Source organism: Apus apus, chromosome 5 (assembly GCF_020740795.1).
Source record: "Apus apus isolate bApuApu2 chromosome 5, bApuApu2.pri.cur, whole genome shotgun sequence".
NCBI lineage: Eukaryota > Metazoa > Chordata > Aves > Apodiformes > Apodidae > Apus > Apus apus.
Window position 1 is genome coordinate 42,215,248 of NC_067286.1, and position 18,724 is coordinate 42,233,971.

Below are 18,724 nucleotides of genomic sequence, written 5' to 3' on the forward strand. Positions count from 1 at the left end.
CTGTGTACTTTCGGGAGGGGTCTAGAAGGTAGCTCCAAATGATACCTTCTCCAGTTTAAGCCAGACAGATGCAAGCATCAGTTGTGGAACTGCTGCTCAGATTTCCTCTTTTGGAGCCTTTTTTGTTTTCTCCCTCCAGACGGCCTTTTCGTTGTCCATATGAAATAATTCAGAGGCTTTTTAATTCAGTCTGATCCAGAATGTGAGGTAATTTTTTCTGTTTATTCTCTATGTAGGGGCAAGATGAAAAGAGACTTCAGTGCTGGCAGATCCCGGTAAATGGCTTCTTAATTAAATAATTGGTACTTTGTAGGTCTTATTATAAATTGTGTTTTCCATAGCTTCATTTTCCAAGTCTTGGGTCAGCACCTTTTGGACCTGAGATCCATCAAACTAATATTAGAAAAGTAAATAATTTTCTAAAGTGAGCAAAGAATATTCCAGCATATGGAGAGTTTAAGTTTTGTTGGACCTGACCTTGAAATTGCTCTGCTTAGGCTTCCTACTTTGGCATTCCTGCTGTATTGATAAGCCTCATCCCTGAGCTCTTAAAAAAGATCCCATAATGCATAAGGGGTTTAGACTTCATATACCCATATATTCACTTTGCTAGATCAAAAATATAAATGAAGCTACAGGAATTTTCTGTGGATGTTCCTGTTTATCTCATAAAGTGCACTTTGCTAGATCTTTGTACACTGGTAGAAAGTTGTAATGTTTGTCTCCCTTAAGGAATCTGGCAGGGCTCCTCCCTTGATTTAGGCAGAGCTTGTAGAAAGGTTGTAATTTTCACTTAGATTAAAATTCTTATCTCTGACCAAAGAGTGAAGAACAAGCTGTCTACATTAAAGGTTCAGAAGACAGAGTTCAGGTTCATGTGTTCTCTTCCTACCCCCCACCATTGTTTTGTTCTTTTGCAGTTCAGTTTTCCCTGTTGTGCCTTGAGCTGTTGCATGATGGACAGATGCTGCTCGGTCATAAAAGCTTGACAGTAGATGAGTGTGTTTTGGGGCTCTGAGACATGATGTTCTATAACATACTTGCAAGACTCCCTTCAAATGTTTTCAGGCTTTCAATAGAGCAAAGTTAGAATGAACTTAAATATTATTGCCTATGTCAGGAAAACTGTTTCTTGAATAAACCTACTAAATCTACTAAGTCTCTTGTCTCACCAGGGAAAGAAGTATAAAGGGAGACTGAGGATGTCTCTGTATTTTGCTTCCCAGAGCAGGTCTTAAAGAAAGGCTGGATATGAGGCTGGAAACTATAGGCTCTCATGCTGTCTTTTATGAGAGAAAGCTTCTTTCACTGGAGCTGCGGAAGCGCCGGCGATGTCATGGCAAGGCTAGAGCAACACGAACAAGATCATCAGGTATGCACAGCTAGAATCTTAAATGAGAAGCTAGTCAAAATAAGCTAGCAAGCACTTTTTAATTTGAAATGTGTGGGAATGGGGTTGTTCTGGCCTTTGTAGTCCCTTAAAAGACTCACAGGCTGAAGTTAATAGCTTTGATTTCAAGTGTTAATAGTTTTCACTTTATTCCTCTTCTGAGTTTCCTTCCTCCTTAGTGCCTAGAATTTAATTCCCACCATTCCATCCTCAGGTATGCTACTGAAGGTAATCAGTATTTTCTTGAAGATGAGCTTGTGGTTGCATTTTGGGTACAAGAATTCAGCAGTATGTGCACCTCTATAGTCCTCCTGCTTTTCAGAGAAAGTTGAAAACTTGGGACCTTCCAATCTGGTTCTCATACCCAGTAATCACTCTAAGCTTTTGGAAAGAGACACATCCTTTTTAACTAGGCTGATTTGGGAAACTCTTAAAAGGATACAGAGGTGAATGATCCTCTCAAGTGGCAGTTCCTGAAGCCATTATCTGAACTCTTTCTAGTAGCTATGTGATACTGACTGCAATGGGAGACATTGTATGTTACAAAATTATTTTTGGTGTGGTATTAAGGTATGTGAACTTGTGGGAGTTTATATATAGTAATTTTGTTTTTTCTGACACAAACCCACAAAAAATTTGTTTATATGTTAAGTATATATGTCAGCATTTATGTAAGAATCAGGATAAAATATAGGAAAATGCCTTTGTTTCTTTGATTATATTTTTTTCCTTATATTAAGTTAAGACAAGAATCTTGGTCTGTTTTCTCTGATATTGGGAAAAAGGGCTTCTCAACTGTTTGATACACAACCAAAAAGATAGGAAGAATAATAAAGGGCAACGATACTTAAGATACTATTCTGAAGTGGAGGTGTTCTGTCTTTCTAGAAGACAAAAGTAAACCAAAGGGTATAAACAGCAAGGCAGTCTTCCCCAATTCTTTTTTTCTTAACCAGCATAGGTGATTTTTCCTCTACTACAGGGACATCAGAACCAACAAAGCTGTCCCTCAAGTCAGACACAGAAGGTGAGGAGGAAGAAGAGGTGGATGCTGATGAGGATGAAGAGCTTGATAGAACCATTGGCTCTCTTTTGGATACCCAGGAGAAAAGCAAGCCAAAGGGCTCTACCTTGGTAAAAACTACTAGTAAGGAGAAGTTGCCAAAAGAACTTGACAAGGAAACTGGAGACGGAGGAGAACCAATTAGTCAAAAACCAGACTCAGAATCTCAGTTTAACTTGCTGCAGGTTCTTCAAAAGCATGGAAACCTAAGGTGAGATTTTTGCGTATTAACTTGAGTTTTGACTAGCTGCTAATATTGGCTAAAGTATGGAGGATGTACACTTAGTGTCACATTATGAATGTGAGGAAGGGATCCTAGAAAAAGGGGCCTGGATTTCTGTCTAACTATAGACTGCATTAATAACTAGTTGGCACAGAAGGGAGATAGTTGCAAGGACTGACAGCTTACCTAAATGCCTGACCTGTTGGATCAATAAAAAGCATAAGGCATAGTTTCTATTGCTATTCTTCAATTTGATTATGCTATTGTGTTCTAAAATTTGTCTTTTCATTCTTTACCTTTCCAAAGAAGTGAGTATAAACATATCTTAAACTATCTAAGAAAGATTGGGTAGGAATACCTCAGTGCTGCCTCTTCATAAAATTAGTTTTCTCATTTTTCTGCTTATATTTTTGGTGGTAGAATTTTTCCCTCTAATAATAATCTCTGCTCAAGGTCGTCACCTCCTGAGAGCAAGATATGAGGTCATTTGAGAGTGATGAGTTACTGACACATCTCATCGCCTGTTTTTCAGTAGGACAGCATGGAATAGAGTATGTTCTGATGCATGACTCTGCTGCTTTAAACAAAGAGAGGAGCTGGAGGAGATTGTATAGTGTAACATCAACCATGGTCCTACTAGACATTTAGAAGCATGATCCTTCTCTTAAATTGTCTGTTTGCAGATGAACAGAAAAGGCAGAAAGAAAGTGCGATCATATATATCGGTGTAGGAGGATTTTACTTCTTCTAGATGAGAAACAGCATTATGTTTTCTGTGAAAAATGTCCAGAGGTAGAGAAGAGTATTGTTGCTCTTTGTGTTCTTAGTTTAGTTTCTGAGAGGATTTATGAACCATCAAATACATTTGGGGGTTGTTGTGATGCCTTCTTGTGGCAAGGACATTCACTGTCACGACAAGGAAGATTCTGAAACCTGTTCTAAGGATCAACAGAGCAATGCTGTAATCTACCTATTTATAGAACTGCCTCCTGCCAAGAATGTAAGCTCTGTCTGGGGTTCCTGACAGAATCTTGCTCAGCACCCAATACTGTTGGGATTCCCCACAGAAGTGTGTAAGGCCTGTGATGACATCATGTTCCAGGATTGTGCTGGGCTTGGCCCCATCTGATCTATCACTGATGAAAGCTTTGCTTGTGGGATGAACAGGCAGAAGAGCTGAAGTAATGAAATGTTCATCCAAAAGAAACCAGAACTGTTCCAGTCAGTTTATGTAAGTGGTAGGACTTCTCTCTCTCCTTTAGTTGGCCTGATGAGGCAATTTCTCTGCTGTCCACACATTGAGTGTTAACTGCTGGAGACGTGACAGTCAAATGAAATATGTTGCCCCAAACTGTGCTATTCCCAGGGAAGTAAAAAGAAAAGGGAGTTACTTGCTCCTGTATTTAAGGCCTCAGGTTTCAATATTCCCCACACCCAAGGAGAGGCAGTGTTATACAAGAACCTTCTTCAGTTTCCCATTTGTAATCACAGAAGTATTGGATGCAGTCAAAGCATTGTATGAATGTGCTGCTATTGGTAAAGGGGGGATCCTTAATTCCTACTGGCACAAATCTGGCAACCCTAGACATGCCTCAGGGGAGATCCTCTTCTTTTGTATGGTGGCCTGATGTGCTAATTCTTAGCAGCATACAAAGCTTGGAGGTGTTAGAAGGCCTGCCATGCATTCTGAAGTTCACTGAAAGACAGGACCTGTAACCAGGTATTTTTATTGTGTTTTCGTTACTGCAGTACTGGTAGAGCTATCCACAGAGGATGTTAGTTTGGGACTCATCATTTGCTTAGGCCCTCTTTGGGTCTAGCATGGGCTTACAGAAGCATCAAAAGCTAATGATTAAGCAGATGCATGGATACTTTTAATGCATTTTATTTAAACTTCTTATCTAAATTGATGCATTGAGCTCTAAGTGCTACTATGATGTATGATTTATATTTAACACTAAGTGTTTATGAAATGTACAGACATATAATACAGGAAGACTGTTTTTTCTGGACTGAGTTTTTAATGATATTTCAGGGACTCTATGTACATAGAGTCATAAGTTACTGTAAAAGTAAGTGAGAATATTCTTAAGAAGCAGAGAACAAGTAGAGAAAAATGGTGAGGTTTCTCGTGAATGAGTCTGAGATTAGTTTTAATAGTCAATTCAAGAATGACACAAAATGTAGAAATGTCCTAATGAAATTTGCTGGTGGAAAAGATTTAGGAGTTAATACCATGAGAGAAGAGTGGTGGAATAAATATGGGAATAACTGGATGACCTTGAGGATAGCAATAATATAAGTAGGATGAAATTCAATAGTGCAAAGTGCAAGGGTGTGCTTCTAAGAGCTAATAATTTGTAGCAGAAATTCTATCAGCTGGGTGTTCATCAACTGGAAATTAATTAGAAGGAAAATTATCTTGCATGCTTGTTGATCACAAGAGGTTTGCAAAATTCTAGCTCAGGCATGCCTGAAAATACCAAATGTGGTCTAGGTTTTACCACTTCAGGTACTTCTGAGAGTTGATGTGAAATATTGTATTCAGTTGCTATCACCCATGTTCACGATAGGTAAATTGTGACTGGAACAGGTGGAAGTGAGCTGCTAGTCTCATCATGTCACCAGGGTGGGTACTTTGTTAGATGACACTGAAAGATGTGGATAGTTCACACTAATAATAAAATTAAAACTATGAAAGGATGTAATTGTTCTGAATACATACATTTAAGGTAGGAGACCCATCAGGAAATTAAATTATTTAAGATATAGGACAATGTTGGAGAAAGAAAAAGCAAATATAAACTGCTCGTATATGAAGCTAGACTGGTTAGTAAAAGAAGACTCCTAGTTATCAGTACAGTAATTTCTGGAATATTCCGGGAAAGTAATGGGTTGAAAACTCTATAGTTTGTTTTAAGATTAAACTTGATAATTTTATAGGTTAGGGCATTGTTTGTGATAGAGCGGGAATCTGTTGCTGACACTAAAGCCCATCTGCTTCTACATCCTTATGAAAAGGAGACATCATGCTTGGCAATTCAAGGGACAGCTTGTAGTGACTATAGGGAAAACTATGAGGAAGAGTGGAGACTGGGAGAGCAGAATGTTGGAGAAGAAGGTTTAGGCCAAGATGACAATGGACAGAATTAGGCAAAGCTTTCAGTAATTTCTCTCACAATAGATGCATATGCTAAAGTGACTACCATTGTGAGGGGATGAAAAGCAATGTGTTCCTCCCACTCCTACCCTAGTCCTCAGTTCATGCTCGCAGCTTCTCAACGTGTTCAGCCAGCTGCACAGCAGATTTTGCTGATGTTCTTTCATTCTTCACTGGTGCCTTGCTCAATGAAACTTGGCTTGCATCCTTGGGCCAGCAGGGGAAGAGCTCACTTTCACAGATTTAATTCTTTCATTTCCAATGGGAATTGCAGGGCCTTTGTTACAACTCTGGCACCAATACCAAGCCCTTTTATTTATTTTATGGTCTGTTGTTGTGGTGTTCAAAATGCTTGTGAAAAGAGAGGCCCAAGAGAGCCTTGAATTTGGTTTAAAAATACACAGTTTTGCTGATGTTCATGTTATTGTCTTTTGGAATAGAGTAACTAAGGCTGTGAAAAGGAGAGCATTCCAATTTTAGAGACAATCTTAGAGAGTGCCTGCTGTCTTTTGTATCTCCTGCAATACGTACCCTGTGTTGGTCACGTGAAGGCATTCTTGAAAATACTGTTGGGGTGATGGTGTCCTCCTTCCTTTAATCTTCAACATTTGTGCGCCTAGAAGGTCCTTGTTGACCATACTTTGGTCCATAAGCTGCGCCTCACTGCTGTAACTCTTCCCATTACTACTCTGAAGATAGCTGACTGATTCTCCTGGTCCACAGCAAAGTGCAAGCTCGCAGGGCTTTCTCTGCCTATCTACAGCATGTTCAGTTGAGACTGTCGAAGGAGGCTGGTGAACAGATCCAGAATCCTGCCTGGGCTGCCAAAGAGGATGAGCAAATGGTAAGGAGCTTTGTGTTGGCCAGATCAAGAAGCCAAGCTGAAATTTGCATCAAGAGTTTCGAGTAGACATCTGCTCAAATACAACAAGTACCCAGTTAAGCATTCTCTCGTATGTACTGTTTTAATTTTTGCAAGCATCTGCCCTTAGAAATCTTGCTTGCATTCTAGATAGAGTTAAAAAAAAAAGTAAAGTCCACTGAGGAGAAAAAAGTTACTTTCTAGCACAGTTATTGCTGTTTGCTTTTTTTTTAACAATATGACAAATTTTTCTAGGCAGTATTTTAAGGTCCTGTATTTCATGTATATACATTTTAAAGAGTCCAGCAACCCCAGATTGCCTCATAAACCTTCCTAAAAGATCTTTGTTCCGTAGGCTCTTGAGTTTTCTGCAAATCCAGATGTATTCTTCCAGAATGCATACTGCAGGGAAACAGCCAGTGCAGTTCAGAGATAAAATTCTATGTCAAGAATAATCAGTTGACTCAGTGGAAAATGTTACCCCTGCTCTTTCCAAGTGGAAATTAAAACTGGCTTTTTGAGAGTCACTTTGTCTGCTCTACTGTGAAAAATAATGTTTAAAATAACAGCTCAAACCAGCCTGGAGTAATGGCAGTGAGAGGCGAGCTGCGAAATCCAATCGTTTGGCTGTGAGGCTGCTCATTTATGCATTAAATGCGCTCATAACCAAAAGCAAATCCAGAGGGGAGACAGAAAGGGTTCAGAACACCCACAGGATGCATCTTGCCTTAGGATCTGCTTTGCCGTACATTTCCCCAACCAGAGGTCAAGCACACAGGATTGGAGTTACATGGCTGTAGATGTAGTCGTCTGTTGCTGTGGAGGGGCTGTGGCAATAGCATATATAAATGAAAAGTGATGAAGTGGGGCTGTATCACTGTGGTGGAGATATCTGACCAAAGTCCCCTTCCCTGTCGTAGCGCTGAGAGGATTTTATGTCAGTACGCTTCAGGCTTTCTTTAAAACATTGCAGATTGTTATTTGGAAGTGTTCTCCTAAGATATTGGACATTACAGGTTATTCTGCATTGTTGCTGCTTTTTTGTTTTTTTCTTCATCTGCCATGCTTTTCAGAAAAATGCTCCTCAAGTGTTCCCAATGCTGACAAACCTTAGGCAAGGCACACCCCCACTTTTGATTTGTAGGTTATATTAAAAATCCACATTGCAGAATGCTTTTGCCTGCCAGTTGTCATCTGATTTCCTCTGGACAGTGTGTTTAGTTCCCACTGGCCACTAGCTGCTGTAGTACCTCTGTTCTCTTCTCCCCACATCTTGCAGCTGGTCCATTGTTAACTCTATCTCTCTTGCTTGCAGGAGCTTGTTGTACGCTTTCTGAGGCGAGCTGCCAGCAATCTTCATCAGTCCTTGAGGATGCTGCTCCCCAGACGTCACTTAGGACTAAAAGACCGTCGTCGTATCCTAGCTCAGCAGTTGGGCGAGTTCATAATCTGTTATAACAAGGTGATTAATTCTTTCTTGATTCTTCTTTTGGTAGCTCTTTTGGTTTCTGGTATTTTCTGAGGTATCATAGTCAAGACAGCAGGCTGTTTTAGAGTCTCTGTTCTGTAATTTACATGGTCTGTTTGTAGTTACACATCGAGTATGGGTAGTTTGCCTGTTCGAATTGTCAGATAGACAACACTATTACTACATGATAAAATAAGTCTGGTAATCATGTGCATAAAAGTTAAAAGAAGTGTTGAAATGAAGTGGAATTTGACTGGCAGTTTGCTTTTACTTTGGCTTGTCTTCGATTTTAGTGCTTTGTAAGGCCTCTTCCCATTTCTCTCTGTTTTTATAATGCTTTTTTAGAGAGAATTTTTTTATATACTGAAGAGTACAAAATAGGTATTTTACCATTTGTTTGGTATACTGAGGGACTGCTACCTATCTGTAGTATGGGAGTCTGCATGCTCAGTGATAAAGTAGGTCCTAGTTTAAATAATTTTAACCTCTTTAGATGTCAAAGATGCTGTACTTAGCATACTGGTTTCATGCTAATCCTTGCTTTGCAAGAACAGCTTCCTCTTTTCTTTGTCCCCCAGCATTTCTTTAATGTTAGAACAAGGGTAGTTTAAATTTTGCTTTCAGAGGCTGCTGTGCACACTGGCCTCCAAGCTCCTACTTGTTAGAAGAGGATGTTCACTTACATTACCTTCTCAGAGCTGACATCTGGTAACTTGATCTGTCAAAGCAAGGTTGGTATTGAAACCAGTCTGTTCCAGGGAGTGCCTTGTATGCCCAATGCTCACTCAATTACTGTGTTAGGAGTAGCCACAAAACACTCGGGGGGCTCTGTGGTTAGTGAAGAACGCAGCTGCTTTGGATATAATTTCCACTCAAATTATATTCAAACATTAGGGTTTTCTGCTAACTCTTGAGTAAATACACAAAGTAAGGCTGTGTAACTGGTAATAAATCAGTGCATAAACATATTTTCTCAGTTAAAACAAGTGAGAACAGATCACTTGAGGTTTTAGGATGTACATGTTTAAGCCCTTGAGAGACTCTTAGGCTGTGAGGTTTTTTTGATGTCTGATTCCAACATATAGACTTCTTTCACTGACTTGTAACTTCAGATTTAGTAGGGGACTCCTACTAGCCATTATGTATTTTCTGTAATGACACAGAAGCAAAAAACACTACCTCCAGCAAACAAAGTAAAACAGATCTCATATTGTCCAGATTTTCACTTAAGTAGTGAAGGGTGGAGACACATCCCGGGATGGCATTTTCTTCCTGCTCTTGAATTATCTTTCAAAAGATCTATCTAACCTACTCATCCTGTGAATGTTTAGAGTACTGGTAGAACACAATGAAGTGGAGGTCAAGTCTGGTCAGATAAAGCTTGTAGATTGGTATTGGTGTTTCAGACAGGCCTGTAGGTTTGGGTTTTTTTAGTTAACAAAAATGTTTTGTCAATACAAGCTCTAGTGTCAGTGAGTTCTACTAGTGTAAAATAGATCATTTGTATCTGAGAGCTTGCTCCCGTTCTCATATATAAAGGCTAACTATTTTTTATTCCAATATATTTTGGTGTATAAATGCATATTTGCCACAGGCTGTACTGTTACACTTTCTTTGCTTTTGCTAAAGTAGTGTGTTTTTGGTATGTAGATAAGCCCTTGGCAATTTACTGCATGCCAAGAAAAATTAAGTCAAGAGAACTCCTAGTTTACAGTAGGAAATGTGGATGATCTCAACAGAGCTCCTTGACTGAGTTTCTTTAATATAATTTTGTTTTTTTGTCCTCTTTTTCTTCCTAAATCTCTTTTTTTTGCGACAGATGCTCAAATAAACACTGTTTTGAGGAACTATGTATTTGTGACAGAAACAGCAAAAGTAGAAAGGGGATATAATATCTGTAAATAATTATTTATTTTTCCTTCCATACTTCTTTGTCCCAGCAAAGAGTATATTTGAAGCATGTATTTGTGAAGACTTGATCTCTTCTCAACAAATCAATTCTAATAAGTTACATCAGGCAGAGGAATGAGGAGTTTAGGGTTTGCTTAGCATACTGTCTTTCAGACTCTATATTTATCCATTCTGTTGCACATAGTGAAATACTTAGAATTCAGCTCTTTGGAGTTGATGTTCTTTTTTCCTAGATCCCATGGAATTGTTTTTTGTCTTCACTGTGCTGTAGCTATGCCATGGATCATAAAGTAACTATATAGAAACACTTACTGATACTGCTTATTGACAGGAAACAGAGCAGATGGTTCAGAAGCAATCAAAAAACAAACAGGAAGAGGAGGAGAAGGGAGTGAATCCTGAAGGTTTTCAGAACTTTATTACCAGAGCAAGGTAGGAGCAGATTTTATTCACTTCGATAGAGGATCTTCTGGCCCTGGAGGTGAAGGGGTTGTACTAAAGACCTGATTGGTCTAAAGGCCTTCAGATACCTTTAGTGACTATAGCACCTGCTCCTGCTCTTGCTGGGGGTCAGAAAACTTGTCTTTTTTCTTTTCTCCTCTCCAGCAACCAAACACTTGTAGCTTCAGGATCTGGTGCAGGGAAGGATGTATGATAGATGTTTTGACCATTAAGTAGGTTCCCAAAGGACAGCAGTGGTTTGCCTTGATCTGTGTAAATCTCAAATTCTTGCTGGTGAGCTAATGGTCTCCTTTCCTGTAATGCTGGAGCAATTGTGACAGTACTTTGGAAGTAGAATTAAACTAGAGCTGCTCCTCAGATGGCCTTGAGCTGTTGTGGTTGAACAGCTGTTGTGACTTTGGCTGTAAAGTGTCTGCTCTCAGAAACAAATCTCATGGTTCCTGCCTCTCTTCAGGAACTCCCTAGCCATGGACTTTCTGAGGTGAGGAAGGAAAGGAGTTAGACTCTCTCTCTTCATCCCAGCCTCTTATTTGGCTTGCTAAGGCAGTTCAGTGCAAATAGTTATTTGCACAACGAAAAAGCAGCATTTTCTAACTGCATGCTCTGAACTTTATCTGCTTTAAACTTAGAAGAGTCTGGTAGGAAATACATTTTGAAAATAGGTAAATACTCCTTATGGCCTGTGGCATGATACTAAAAACAATGGTATTATTGCTATCTGACTATGGAGGGGGATCTAAAATTATTCAGTGAACTGGAATTATATCCTTAAAGGATAGTCTCTGATTCCTGAGCACAAAAATAGATTTATTTTGAGTCCTTTATTTGACCTATACATGACATGCCTCTATGGGCAAGGACTGCTGTCAGTACCTGGACATGTAAGATTCACCTGCCTTTTTAATGCCCTTCTGTCTTCTCTGGGAAGGCTGATAGCTGCTGCTTCTTTTTGATTATCAGTTACAAAACTGTCTTTTTTCCTCTGGACAGCATTTTTAGTGACTGATTAGAAGTGGGTGATAGCGGAGGCTTCTCAATGAAGTTCAGGAGCCTTCACAATCTCTTTTTGGGCTACATTCTTTTGAAAACAAATTATTTTACATTTTGTTAATATAATTGATGGAGTAATTAGTGGAACAGATTTACAGGCTCCAAGAAAAATATTGCTGCTTTTCAGACAGGGTTCTGTAAAGGATGATAAGACCTGACTATGCTATTCCATATCATCTACTGCTGACACTAGACATGCAGGTTACATGGGCCCCTGGCATGCTCTTCGTTCTCTGACGTATCTGGCCACTAAAATGGCTTCTGCCTCCTACGGCACGTCATTTTGCTTTTTGCTAGGAATGCCAAGAGATGGCTGTTTGGGGCAGAGCTGCATACTCTTCTGTTTCCATAGTACTGGCTACCATGCCATCATGGCCTGATACTCAATCTAGGCTGGGGCTGGAGATTTTTGCTGAATCATCTGCCTGAGTGATAACAGCAAAAGCCGGTTTGCCAACCATCAGACATTTTCTAGTAATGCTCTTTCTGCTCCTTATGAAGTATCAGGTATATTTGAAAACTCAAGCATCTGACACTACTTTGTGCTGTGCTTGAAGCTTAACTCGGTGTGCCAGTCATTTGGAGCTAAGCAAAGGGGGACAGATTTCTGCTTTGGGTGTTTTGTTCTGCAGTACAGAGAATGCAACACAGGAGAAAGTGGGTAATGAATGTCATTTAATAATTGGTGGTGTCTCATTTACTCTCTAACTTTGATATCACATGGATAAAAGGTGAACTTTGCAGCAAGCCCTGAAGGTCCAAACTCAAGTGGGATCAGCTTTAGACATTGCTTTTACCAAAGCTTAGGCTAGCTAAGACTAGTACGAGGGGGATATGCAGAGGACATTTCAAAGGATTATAACTGCTGCTATACAAATTTATATTCCTGTGTTATGTTTTCTTGTAGTGTTATTGGCACTATACTCCTTGCTTTTGGTGTTTGCTCTGCCATATACCTGCTCACTAATGCTGATGGCAACACTATAAAGCAAAAGAAAAGCATGTTAGATATCAAAACAATTAGAATTACAGCTTGCACAAGCTAATATGAACAGCCAAGTAACTGATTTTGGTTTGGGACCAATAGACCTTTAGGACAGCGGGGGAGTTAAACTCTCTTCTTGTAAAGAAAATGAGAAACATATGTAAGTTTTGAGAGATTCACAAAAATATTGACTGTTCTGTTTGTTTGTTGTGCAGTTTTGGCTAATTAACAAGCTTTTCCTTTCTCTTTCATCTTGTCCTGCAACTGCTGAATTGAAACTACTAATTATGACTATAAAACAGAGGCTGAGCTGCGTTCTCTCATGAACAAAATAGCTGCTTATTCTAGAGAGGACCTGGGGAAGATTCACAAATTTAGCTGTGAACTGAGTCTCTCCTGTTGAGTTGATCTCCCCAAAAATGTGTTTGGAGTTTTCATTTGCTCTTTGTTTCTCCTGGGAAGACTCCTAAATGCCTTGAATTTTCTACTGCATAAGAAAAAGGCATTTCTGTGGAAATCTCAGGTTTAACCAAGGCATGTTGCTTTCTTACTGCTCTTGCCCTGCAGAACTGAGCAAATCATTAGCTTGTCTGGCCCTACCTTTTTTTCATATCAAGTCTTCCTATCACTTCTTGTCTTTGTTAACCTGAATGCAGAAAAGCTTAGAATCCTCACCTACATCCATTTTTCTCTCCTTATTGTAGTGAAAGTGACCTGGAGGAAGTGCTGACATTTTACACGCACAAAAACAAGTCAGCAAGTGTCTTCCTAGGAACAAACTCTGCAGGCACAAAACCCAGCAACGCCAGTACCCAGTCAGAGAAACAGCCTCAAGGAGGTAAGTGTTGCAGGCAGTTCTGAGATGATGTTGCCCAGACAAATAAGAGTTTAAGTCTATGGAAAGAGAACCCCTCCAGAATGTTATTCAGGTTTATTGAAGTTGCATGCATATATATATATATAAAATTTTTATTTTATTTTTTATTTCATTTTTTTATTTATTTATTTTTTTATTTTTATTTTATTTTTTATTTTTTATTTTTATCTTATTTTTTATTTTATTTTTTATTTTATTTTTTATTTTATTTTTTATTTTATTTTTTATTTTATTTTTTATTTTATTTTTTATTTTATTTTTTATTTTATTTTTTATTTTATTTTTTATTTTATTTTTTATTTTATTCTGACTCTGTATGTCAAGAGTAACTGCACTCCTACCTTCTTTGTCTGAAGTGAAATGGGATGAACCTGGACTAGCATTTATAAGGAACTAGATATGGTGGCTCATGACTGAAAGGAGAATTTGTGAACTGGAGGCACTGAGATTTGAAATGAGCAGAGAATGCCAAAATCAAAGTAAGGGATGAGAGAAATCAAGACCTGTTAAATTGTGCTGCCTACAGAGAGCATATCTATTGGAGGACATTGAACCGAATTAGGCATTCAGTGGAAGGAAGTGCAGTGCCAGCCATACATATCCAGTAGTCCATGGTACTGTACATGACAGCACATCTGGGATCAATACAGGTGCATGGTCTACAGTAAATATTAGCAAAGAAAGTCCATTGTAACAAGGTTTAAATTCTGAAGTTATGTTCCAATGATACAACAGTTTGCGTAGTTCTACTTCCTGACTCCTTGATTTTTGTTATAGAGCACCCTGAGGTGGTGAAAAAACCAAAAGGTGGTCAGCCCAAAAGTTCAGCTGCAGATCTGCTTGCAGAAGGAGAATTAAAAGGCTATAAATCGAAAGAAGCTAAATCAACCTGTAAGTGAACTGGTTTAAATCATCGTAATGGAAAAATAATGAATACATATGCTGGTTTTAATACTGTTTTAAACAAAGTTTGGAACCTTTCGGTTCAAACTGAGGGATTCAAATACCCAATTTTGGGGAAGATGCTGCAGGTTTTTCTTTGAAACCCAAGAGAAGATACTGTACAGTGAGAAGTATGAAAGAGTTAGCTACCCTTCTGTGAGGGAAGACCTAGGTAAGGCAAGCTTTGAAAGGGGGTGTTCATTATGTAGAGCCTCTTCTTGCCTTTGCTAGTAGATGGAGTAATTTTGGCTTCAGTGTGTCTGAGCAGAGACATCTTTGTTGTTTTGATATTATCCAAAGGACCTGAAAAGCAGCTTTTCTCATGTAGTGTGCTCATTATCTTTGTGTAGTTCCAGAAGAACCTGCCTCCTTAAATACTGAAGTGAAGTTACCTCGGTGTCACCCTCCTAGTGCTGCTTCCTGTGTTTCTGGTGCCACATCCCAGAGAAGTACCAGTTCCTGGATACCATCTCAGCCTGCAGCCTCTGAAAATTCATCGGTGCCTGGTCACCATTCATTGCCACCTCCTCTAGTTGGTCCCAGGCTGATTCAGTCCCCATCCCCAGTACCCTCCTCGCAGAGCACAGCTCCTGACAGCTCTTCTGTCCTTACAAACCCAGAAACCAGTGAGGCATCTAGTCTTGCAGTGTCACATCGTTGTAATTCTGGTAGCTACACCATTGGCCCATTCTCATCTTTTCAGAGAGCTGCTCAGATCTACAGCCAAAGATTGTCCCGATCATCATCTGCAAAAGTAGGTGAGTGTTCTGGGCTGCATAGAGCAGTTCAGTATAGAGATTGTGTAATCTCTGTTCTGGAGTAGGTAGAAGTTTTACATTTCCAGAATTAAGAAACTTGCTGAATGGTACTAAATATCTCATGGAAAGGAAGAGTGCAGGAAGCAGCCCTTGTTTGCCAAAGATGCTCTTTTATTGAGCAGATGAAGGATGAATCTTAAAACTGTTTAGGTTGGAAAAGACCCTTGAGACTATAGAGTCCAACAAATCCACCACTAAATGATGTCCATAAGCACCACATCTATACAATTTTTAATTACCTCCAGGGGTGATGATTCAACTGCTTCCCTGGGCAGCCTGTTCCAATGCTTGACAACCCTTTCGGTAAAGAAATTGTTCCTAATATCCAATCTGAACCTCCCTGAGCTTGATGCTCTTTCATCTTGTCCTGTCACTTGTTACTTGGGATTTTAACACCCATCTCACTGCAACCTCCTCTCTTAAGGGTAATTGTAGAGAGCAAAAAGGTATATATATTGGCAACCTTTCTAGCATTAAAATAAACCAGACTTCCCAACTGAGTAGTTTATTTAAAGGGATCAATATGTCTTTAAAGAAAAACATTATAGATTTAACTTAAGTAACACCAGCCAATATTCTCTGCAGTTGGGTGCCATTAGATACATTATGATAAATACAGAAATTGCAGGTTTGGAATTGATAAAAGCTCATACAGATAATACCCATATAGCATAGAAGGCTGTATTCTCTCTAGAATCTGCAGAAGCATCACACCTTCTTTTGTATCTCTGTGATCAGCCAGCTGAGAGAGTCTGACATACTACTTACTAAACATACCTAAATGTTTGTTTGGTAGGTTTGTGCCATCACAGTCCAAGTGGGCAGCGTATGGGATCGGCCCGGATGCACAAAGATGTAGAAGATACTTCTTCCCAGGGCAAACATTATAGCCCCGGTACGGTAGCAGCAGAACTGGAGCAGCTGGCAGAAAAGCAAGCAGCCTGTCAGTATTCCCCACCAAGCCACATCAGTCTCTTTACGCAGCAGGTATGTAAGCAGTAAAGCTTGAGTCCTTGTGGCAACAGAAGAGCCTGTCACAGGCTTCTGTGTCAGCCCTGGGATGGGCTGAGACATGCTTGAAGGAGTAAATCTCATGCAAATTAATTTGTCATATTGTTTTTTGAAGTGTTTACAATGACTGGAATTTTAATTTTCTGTGAGATGACGAGAACATTGCTGAAATCCTTTTATAGAAGGAAGTGAGACTGGGCAGAAGATTAGAAAATGTTACAAAAAATAAATCCATGCTTGGTTTTATTAAATAATAAAACCAAATCTTCTCAGATTCGTGCTTCCATGTCATTTGCTTCCTCATTCCTCCAGTGTGTCATCCCAGTGCTGGGAATGGAAGTCTGCAGAATGAGTTCTGATGTGAATTCTATATTCCATAATACATAATCGAGTACTTGCTAGCATGGGATGTGATAATCCTTTTGTTAAACATGATGGTATAGATCAAATTTACATTGGCTTCTGGTAGCTTCATATTTCTTTTTGAGTTTTTGTGTCCTAAATGGCTACACACATAGTCATTCTTTTTCTTTATAATATGCTATAGTAGTATTCATCAAAGGTGTTCAAGTTGGACACTTTTCAGTTAATTAAGCTGCCAACTGGAGGTTCTCCAGCATAGGCACTTTATATGTATATATATATAATGAAAACTACCTCCTTGGATAAAAGTTATTATCTAAACAAGCATTTGGGGAGAAAATTGAAATGCATATGTTTAATTTCAATCTTTTCAGAAAAGAATTTTAAAAATAAATTAATAGACTTTCTCCTTAAAACCACTCATTTCTCACTCAGCTGCAACTGCTGGGATTTCTTAGGTCTGTCTGGAGAACCCAACTTGTACTCTTCCTGCCATCTATGTAGCTGTTAAATGGTTTTTAAACTTCTGTGTTCCTACCATAGCTAGTTATTGCTAGTTAAGTTAGGAAGTATAGAAGGGGGAATCCAGAGAGGAATTTACTAAGATCTGCATGGGAAGGGCTGTGTAACTTCCTGAGCTCAGCTGTGTTGGGTGACAAAAGTCTGTACTCTGGTAATTGTAGATGATGGAAGATGAAACCTCTTTAGTCACCAGTCAATCAATGTAGGTTTACTCAGGTCTAAAAGTGGCTATGAAGTGCCATGGTAGCTCTGGAAATGAGTTGGTCATGGTAAGTGTATCTGCATTGCTTTTTTATTTCTAGGTTCTCCCAATATACTTTCCTACAGAAGAGGTGGGAAATGTATAGGAGAATGAAGATGCCAATTCGCTTTTTTGTGACAAGCAAACAATAAATACCTCAGCTCCTATCAGACAATGTAGATTTTCTGAGTCACCTTGGTATATTTTGTATTTGGCCATACAATGTTTGTACTGGCTTTGCTTCTTTAGTGAAATGATCTAGTGGTCTGAGGGCTGGAGCACCTCTCCTACGAAGACAGGCTGAGAGAGTGGGGATTGTTCAGCTTGGAGAAGAAAAGGCTCTGGCCTTCTCCAGTCTTCATAGCGACCTTCCAGTAACTGAATGGGACCTACAGGAAAGCTGTGGTGGGACTTTTTTCAAGGGCTTGTAGTGAGAGGACAAGAGGTAGTGGATCAAAACTGGAAGAAGGGAGATTTAGGCTAGACATTAAGAGGAAATTCTTCCCTGTGAGGGTGGTGAGACACTAGAACAGGTTGCCCAGGGAGGTGGTGGAGGCCCCATTCCTGGAAGTATTCAAGGCCAGGTTGGATGGGGCTCTGAGCAACTTGGTCTAGTGTGAGGTGTCCCTGCCCATGCAGGGGGGCTGGGAACTAGATGATCCTTGAAGTCCCATCCAGTCCAAACCGTTCTATGATTCTATGAAATAGAGAAACATGGGTTAGATTGTATATTAGTGGTCTTCTGTGATCATGAAAAAGATCCATGTAGAAAGGGATTCACAAGTCAAAGAAAAGTTTAGAGCTGGAGCTCTGTCTGACAGTTTCCTTCCTGAGCCTGTTTCCATTCAGTTCTAGACTTCTGCTTTTTACTGTGATTCTCTAGGCTGTGTTTCTGCAATAATCCCTTTGGAGAGATGAAATCTGAAGCTTGCTTAGTATGATAATTTGGATGGTTTAGTTGAGGACAGTTTTTCTTTTAAGGCAATCTGATTTTTTTTTTAGTATTGAATTTTTGGCACATACTAATTTCTAAGCTAAGATTATTATTTTAATTGTACCTGAAGCAATGATATTTTGAAAGGTTCAGATGCAACTGCAAGTCCCAAAGGAACACAGCTAAAGCATATGGCTACTACTTGTGCTTCTTGATTGGTTTTTTTTTTTCATGGACACGTTCTACTCTTCTGTCATCTAAGAGTCATTCTCATTTTATTTTTTGATCCAGCCTGGCTTTTAAAACCTTTCCTGCAACAAGGACAAAGGGGTTTATTTCTGTGGGAAGACAAGGCTGCCATGACAATCAAGGCTGAAAAGAGGTACCAGCATGCAATAAAGCATAGTAGTATGGCAGCAAGTGCTTGTACAAGCAAAACTGC

At 39.4% G+C, this 18,724-nt stretch overlaps 1 protein-coding gene across 10 annotated transcripts in view; it reads left to right on the forward strand.

The window, feature by feature from the left end:
- Nucleotides 1-18,724, forward strand: part of TTLL5 (tubulin tyrosine ligase like 5) — a 137,456-nt gene that overhangs the window by 48,546 nt on the left and 70,186 nt on the right. For all 10 annotated transcript variants that reach the window (XM_051621465.1, XM_051621470.1, XM_051621469.1 and 7 more), the window contains 10 exons: nt 237-275; nt 1,227-1,372; nt 2,373-2,664; nt 6,560-6,680; nt 8,014-8,160; nt 10,409-10,509; nt 13,279-13,412; nt 14,229-14,342; nt 14,744-15,151; nt 16,008-16,198. In XM_051621465.1, coding sequence (XP_051477425.1) covers nt 237-275; nt 1,227-1,372; nt 2,373-2,664; nt 6,560-6,680; nt 8,014-8,160; nt 10,409-10,509; nt 13,279-13,412; nt 14,229-14,342; nt 14,744-15,151; nt 16,008-16,198 — 1,693 coding nt within the window. The remainder of the gene's footprint in view (nt 1-236; nt 276-1,226; nt 1,373-2,372; nt 2,665-6,559; nt 6,681-8,013; nt 8,161-10,408; nt 10,510-13,278; nt 13,413-14,228; nt 14,343-14,743; nt 15,152-16,007; nt 16,199-18,724) is intronic.